Raw genomic sequence first — 7,838 nt, 5'->3', positions numbered from 1 at the left:
AGTGCTGCGGCTGGAGGAGGTACAGGCCAAACTGGGGATCAGTCTGGAAGAAATGCTTTTGATCACAGAGGACGCCCTTCACCCTGAACCCTACAGCCCTGAGGAGATCTGCAAATGTCTGGGAATTAGCCTGCAGGAACTCAAGACCCAAATTCTCAGTCCAAACACTCAAGATGGTGAGTCTGCTGGAGAAAACAGGGCATGTGTTGTTCCCGCACCCCCAGGTGGAAAGTTTCCGTGCCCCATGGGTTTTTAGTGATTTTGAAGCATGCTTGAGGGAATTTGGAGAATGTATGTATTTCGGTAAACTTAATTATCTAGATTCTTGGCTTCATTAAATTCAAAATTCATTCTTACTGATCTGTTATATGCTGGATTTTCTTGTGAGGCAAAGGTGAATAACACACACTCTTGCCCTCAAGAAGTTCCCAATTCACCATTGTAATTCTCCTGCTTTGGCCTATGCCAACCACAGAATTACAATGGTCAGGGAAAATTCATTGGAAACATCATGCGTTTTTTTCAAATGTGAGCCCAACTCAGTTTAGGGATCAGAAACCAAAGTGGTGATCTAATAATATATTAAATGTACATTTATAGTTTGTTTTGGTATTTTAAAATTTTTGTAGGAAGCATCTTGTGGCATTTTGTGGCAGAAAAAGATATGTTATCTTTTTCAGTGAATTTCAACAACAAATTATTTCTCACTAGAATTAAATCAGGATTTGAATAACCATTAGAAACATATATAACCCTTGTCATGCAGTTAGTATACCCTGTTTCTAGTTTTGTGATTGCCTGTTTTGAAGATAATGGGTATCAGGACATGTAATTCATAGTGTTATCCAGTAGAAAGCAAAGAAGAACTAAAGAGCCTCTTGATGAAAGTGAAAGAGAAGAGTGAAAAAGTTGGCTTAAAACTCAACATTCAGAAAACTAAGATTGTGGCATCCGGTCCCATCACTTCATGGCAAATATATGGGGAAACAATGGAAACAGAGACTTTATTTTTGGGGCTCCAAAATCACTGCAGATGGTGACTGCTGCCATGAAATTAAAAGTTGCCTGCTCCTTGGAAGGAAAGCTATGACCAACCTAGACAGCATATTAAAAAGCAGAGACATTACTTTGCCAACAAAGGTCCATCTAGTCAAAGCTATGGTTTTCCCAGTAGTCATGTATGAATGTGAGAATTGGACTACAAAGAAAGCTGAGCGCTGAAGAATTGATGCTTTTGAACTGTGGTGTTGGAGAAGATTCTTGAGAGTCCCTTGGACTGCAAGGAGATCCAACCAGTCCATCCTAAAAGAAATCAGTCCTGAATATTCATTGGAAGGACTGATGCTGAAGCTGAAGTTCCAATACTTTGGCCACTAGATGTGAAGTACTGACTGATTTGAAAAGACCGTGATGCTGGGAAAGATTGAAGGTGGGAGGAGAAGGGGACGACAGAGGATGAGATGGTTGGATGGCATCACTGACTCGATGTACATGAGTTTGAGTAAGCTCTGGGAGCTGGTGATAGACAGGGAGGCCTGACGTGCTACAGTCCATGGGGCCACAGAGTCATACATGACTGAACTGAACAGATCTAGTGAATCTGGTCCTGTAGCTTGCCACTTACAAAATCAATTACGTACTCACAAACGTCGGTAGAAAGGTGGCTTTAATTAGAATGCTGGCAATCCTGGGAGATGGTGGACTCAGCATCCCCCGAAAGCCACCTCCGAAGATTCTCTTCAGCCATGAAAGCTTTTAAAGGGAAACAAAAGCAATCCCAGTTAATCACTGAGATAGGGGGTCAGAGTCATCGCCATTCCCCACTGTGTGCAGGCTTGTTGACACCTTGTGATCTCTCTCTAGATGTAATCTTGTTCACACAATTTGTTCAGGAGGTTACTGAACGGGAAACTAGGGAAGAAATCTGGTCATCTGTTAATTAGTCTTTATTTCTACTTCTTTGATTGACAAAGAATTGACAAATTAGGCAGGATTTTGTGTGATTAAAAGATTTGCAAGATGTCCTTGGGTTGGAGATGAGTAGAGCATGGGGTGCTTGGTTTAAAAATTAGTTATAATATAGCTTTCCTAAGGTGACAAGAGCAGGGGATTCCTGCCAAGGGCAGTCTTCTGTAAAGAGCTGCTTGCAAATCCCTGCTTGTCAGAACATCATTCCATTTCTAAGAAATTAGGGGTGAAGGTCTTTCTTCTGTAACTTTTTCATGCTGATGCAGGATCCCTTATTCTACAGAGTAGACAATGTCACCATGGGTCTGTAGTATCTCTTTGCTGACAATTTTAATTGTTCACTAACATATATGTTGCTGCTGCAGCAACATAAATAGGCTAAGAGAGATGCTCACAAAGATATAGATTATTATGAGCAATAATGGTAATCCCATTCTCTTGAGGCGAGTTCTTGGAATTGTGCTAGCCATAGATTCAGTACTGCTCAAGTTGAAGCAGTTTATGCCATGGCTACAATTTGGTCATCATGCAGTTAGCTTTTTCTTCTAGTGGAAGTTATAGATAGTATCTGTAGAACAACTCAGGAAAGTGCATCAGACACTGAGTCTGTGATTCTATTGCCCTAATCATTCACCACTTGTTTTTGTACTAAGGGGCAAGGGGAGGAGGGTACTGTAGGGTTCTGTTCAGTTCCAATAAGATGTTAAAATATTGTGAAATCTAAAGCAATACTGGTTCAGCAAATCAAATGGTTCCTTTTTTTAAAATAATTTTTAACTGGACTATATAGTTGACTTACAATGTTGTTAGTTTCTGCTGTACAGCAAAATGAATCAACCAGGCATATACATATATCCACTCTCTTCTAGACTCCATTCCCATATAGTACATTACAGAGCACTGAGAGTACCCTATGCTATACAGTAAGTTTCTGTTAGCTATCTTTTATATACAGTAGTGTGTATATCAATTGAAATGGCTCTTTTGTACCATTTGAAGTGAAAAAAAAAAAAAAGAAATCCACAATTCAATAAGCATCTCTTTTTTCTTATCCTTTCTTTTTTCATACTCATTTTTCTGATTATTGTACTTCTTATATGAAAGGATCTAGGTTAGAGCAGTGCTCATGACTGCTGTGGAACCACATTCTGAAACACCAGGAAGTCTTCACTGCTTAGGTTGACACATGTGGCTCACTTAAGCATGGAGGCTTTTTCTGCTTGTCTACTGTTTTTATACTATTAACATAAAAAACTTGAGATGGAAACCAGGCAAATGTAGGAGCTAGAGCCTTGGAGTGGCTTCTCAGAAGTAAAGGTTGTCTATTTGTGAGACATCAATGGTGGGAGCTGGGACATCTAGCTAAGCCAGTAGTCTCTTCGTGAGGCAAAGTTGGGGATGAGAACTTAGTGGAAAGATCAGAGCCCCATTCCCACCCCATTCACTTCAGGTTTACAGCTGGATTTTGAGTGCCTACAGTGGATTTGCCTGCTAAAGGCAGGCAATTGCTACAATTGCTGGCAGCTGTAGGATAAGATAAGGAAATCTTTTGAGGGCAGGGAAAAGGTTTTGGTTCCCAACACTGTTAGATCCAATTTAATTTGATGAATATTTGTTGAATTTCTAGATGAACAAACTGGCCTATAAACTTCATCAGAGTTGCCGCCTGTTTTTTTTTTTTTTTTTTTTAAATAAATCTTCCTGGAATACAGCCATCTATATGGGCTATGGCTGCTTTTGCACTGCAATGACAGATTTAAGTAGTTGTGACAGAGTCTAAATGGCCCACAAAATCTAAAATATTTACTATCTGGCTCTTGGCAGATAAAGTTTGCTGACACCACTCCAGAAAGGCAGTAGACCAAAGCATAGCCATAAGGCCTGGATTAAGATCTCAGACTTCTGTTTTATTTTTTTTTTTCCAGACGTCTTTATTTACTAGATTTGGGACCTGATTTGAAAGTTTTTAATCTGTTATCTTGGTTTTTCCACGAAATAGGCATAAGAGAAAGAGGTACTTAAAGAAGTAATTGGTGTAATGTGCTAGGAACAATGCTTGGTAATGGAGGTACTCATAAACATCAGCTACTTCTGCTATTTCTCTTCCCTCTCCTGCTTCCCCTACTCTAGGCCCTGAGGCTGAGCATTGGGAACACAGAAATAAACACAACAGGGTTTGATACTTAAGGAGTTTACAAAATAGTAGTGGAAACAAAGAAAAAACTGATCCAGCAGAAAGTAATGAGTGCAGTGAGGGAGGTGTTCTTGGGTCTAGGGAGACCAGACAAGAAAGAAGTCAGAGCTGGCTTTACGAAGGAGACAGCAACCAGACAAAAGTTAGAGAATAAATAGAAATTTCCTAGGTAGACAGGCAGAAAAACTTCCAGGCAGAGAGGAGTAAGAGAGGAATCCAGAGTACTACAGACAATTGAATGTTTTCTGAAAATAATGGTGAGGGATATATATCAGGTTGATTTTGTAGATAGGCCATCATCACACTTTGTAAAATACTGTGTGCAAGTGTTTTATGGATAATGGGGAAATTCATAAAATGTTTATTGAATAAAGACATTGGGTAGGTCATTGGATAGGGAGCGCTTCCAGGGGAATAGTCTTTATTCTTTGACTTAAGACATCATCCAATTTCTTATATTTAGCAAATATATGTGTTAACTTCACTGGGCTGGGTATTATGCTGGATGCTGGGATACAGAGATAAGTAGGATGTGGTCTCTACTTTATAGTGACTTAGTGTCTGATTGGTGAGGGTGCTTCACAACAGTCACAGTAGATAATACCCATGGTAATAAAGGTATTTCTTATGAGTCCTGAGTGTGGAAGAGAGAGTGACTAAATGCCTAGAGAATGTGGCTTGAATTTGAGCTAGATTTGAAAAGAAAGTTATGGCCTTCCCAGGAGGAGAGTGGTGACAGGCCATTTCAGGCAGAAGAGTCTGGAAGACAGACATGCTGCTGCTGCTGCTAAGTCGCGTCAGTCGTGTCCGACTCTGCGACCCATAGACGGCAGCCCACCTGGCTCCTCTGTCCCTGGGATTCTCCAGGCACAGAGAGTGGGTTGCCATTTCCTTCTCCAAGGCATGAGACATGGGGTATTTGAAAAATGTGTCAAGAGGTGTTGTGTGCAGTATGAGTTGGATGCCAAAAATATTGGCTAAAGGGATGCCTGTTCTCTACTCCATCACAGAAAAGCCTGAAATGGGGGATTGTTGGTGGATATCTCAGTGACTAGATTTGTAAAACTATAAAGGGCAGTTCAGCTGGAATTGATGATTACCTTTGTCTAGAAAGGAAGGGAAGGAGGGAGGGAAGAAAGGGAAGAAGAAAAGAAATAGGAGATAAGGAAGGCTGAGGTACGGATGCTGGGAAGTTAGGGAATTATAGATGGGAAATGATTTTGGAGGCAGGATGATGAATTTCTGGTGATGTGGCAAGGCATCTAAATAAAGATATAGAGCAAGTAAAGACCCAAACTATATAATTAGATTTTGGGGTTTTTGGTTAAGAGGCAAAGAGACCTTAATAGACATTGAGAATATTCACTGTCAGATGATCTTCATAAAGCAGCCTTTTCATGGTGTCGTTTCTTAGTTCAGAAATCTTTAGAGGTCCGCTGTTACCTACCGCCTAAACTCTTTAATGTGGATGTTAAGTTTCTTCTCAATTTGGCCTTAACTCTGTTCTGTCCTGTCTCCTGTTTGAGCCCATACATCCCCATTTGGACAACGTTGTTCTGGCTGAACCATCCCACTCACTAATAGCCTCTTTGTCTTCCCTTTAATCCTGACCATCACTGCCCATTCCTCTTTTCTGAAATATGGTTCCTACCTATTGTAAAAGCTCAATAAATTCTTATCTATATCCATCTCAGTGTGAAGCCTGTTCTTTGTCTGTATCCCTGTTCCTTTTTCTCTGCATCTGCCTGTATCCCTCACCTCCTAGCCCTCTTTTGAGTAAGAATTTTTTTTTAAAATAAGTTAATTTCTCAGAAAAATCTGGAAAACACAAAGGATAATTTTCTAATCATAGGATATGCATGACTATTTATGTGTATATTTAAGTTTTAGCCCCTTAAAAAATAATGATTTCATTGTTTTTGTAAAAGTTATGAATACTTAATCTTATCTCTTTATCTAAAATAACTTTCCTACTGGCCCACATGTATGATTTTCTATAATTTATTAGGTTTATTGAGTGCCAACAAAACCTATGTTGAACGAATGAATCTATTTTGTAATTCTATCATCCTCAATTCGAGAAGGAAATGGCAACCCACTCCAACCCACTCCAGTGTTCTAGCCTGGAAAATCCCACGGACTGGGAAAGCCTGGCAGGCTATGTACAATCCATGGGTCGCGAAGAGTCGGACACAACTGAGTGAATAACTCTATCATCCTCCAAGGATTACCCCTTTTGCAATAAGTTAAAAAAAAAAAACAAAAAAACAAGAAAACAACCATGAACATAAATCAGCCTGTGGGATTCTAGAGTCTCCTAGATTAATTTCACTTGATTTATTCTCTGAATCCAGCCATCTAGCCTCAGCCAAATTTCCTCCTGAATTCTCTTGGTATGCAGCTTTAACATTAGAAATAAAAAATCTGTTTATATCATTGTCTTGTTCCTTCTGAGTCTGTGTTTGACTGGTCTAATTCCTTAGGTAAATGCTTCCATTACCCCTTTAGAAAATGTGGTTCTTATTGAATGTGGCACTGTCTTTAGAATGCATGAGTGGAGGCATAGATGACATGTGTCCTCAGCAGGGGACTCAGGAGGGTGCCACCACCCTATTATTCCAGGTGTCTACACTTCAACATACTTAGTTTTGACTTGGACAGATTTTCCTGTCATGGAAATCCATGATCCTCTGTTCTGTTTCTGCCAGAATTCCTTTGTTCTTTTACCTGGATAACCTGGATATGAGTGTGAGTTGGGAGATGTTGACCTTGAGGTGAGAGTACAAGGAGATGTTTACAGTCAAACTGTGGCTTGCAGCCTCTGCTAAACCAGAGTTCCAAAAGGCCATGTTCTTTTCCCAGATTTCTAATAATTAGATTTATTTATTTATTTATTTTGTGTGTGTGTAATAAAGTTTTATTAAACTATAAAGGAGACAGAGAAAGCTTCTGACATAGGCATCAGAAGAGGGCAGAAAGAGTACCCCCCTGGCTAGTCTTCAGCTGGATGTTATATAGTCACTGCTGCTGCTAAGTCGCTTCAGTCGTGTCCGACTCTGTGCAACCCCAGAGACGGCAGCCCAACAGGCTCCCCCATCCCTGGGATTCTCCAAGCAAGAACACTGGAGTGGGTTGCCATTTCCTTCTCCATAATAATTAGATTTAGAAATGCTCAGAGACCATTAAAATTAAACACACACACACAAAGAAAAATTCTCAAATCCTTTAGGCATTGTTTAAATGGCTATAATCCATCACCAGGAACTGGTCAGGAAAAATTTAAGGGTTATTCTTTAGGAAAAAAATTAAGAATTATTTTTCAGGTGGCCCAGTGATAAAGAATCCGCCTGCCAAGGCAGGAATGCAGGAGATGTGGGTTCAATCCCTGGGTTGGTAAGATCCCCTAGAGGAAGAAATGGCTACCCACTCGACTATTCTTGCCTGGAGAATCCCATGGACAGAGGAGCCTGACAGACTACAGTCCATAAGGTCACAAAGAGTCAGACGCGACTGAGCATGCACGCCCACCCACAGATAGGAGTTGTGTAAAACTGTGGCATAAGGTCTGGGTTTCTAGAAGCTCAGGGTCCAGGCTGATTTGGGAAGGGTGTTTTCTCAGGTGTGACCCCAGAGAAAAAGGTGAAGCTGTGGAGAGAGTCAGGAGAGAGGCACATGT

At 40.4% G+C, this 7,838-nt stretch overlaps 1 protein-coding gene across 1 annotated transcript in view; it reads left to right on the top strand.

The window, feature by feature from the left end:
- Nucleotides 1–7,838, top strand: part of GALK2 (galactokinase 2) — a 141,906-nt gene that overhangs the window by 99,767 nt on the left and 34,301 nt on the right. Inside the window, exon 9 of the mRNA XM_010839517.1 lies at nt 1–176. This exon is cut by the window's left edge and continues 5 nt beyond it. Within this exon, the coding sequence (XP_010837819.1) occupies nt 1–176 (176 nt within the window). The remainder of the gene's footprint in view (nt 177–7,838) is intronic.

This window comes from Bison bison, unplaced genomic scaffold (genome assembly GCF_000754665.1).
Source record: "Bison bison bison isolate TAMUID 2011002044 unplaced genomic scaffold, Bison_UMD1.0 scf7180017864118, whole genome shotgun sequence".
NCBI lineage: Eukaryota > Metazoa > Chordata > Mammalia > Artiodactyla > Bovidae > Bison > Bison bison.
The sequence above is the reverse complement of the archived record's forward strand: the minus strand, read 5'-3'. Positions and strand labels throughout refer to the sequence as shown.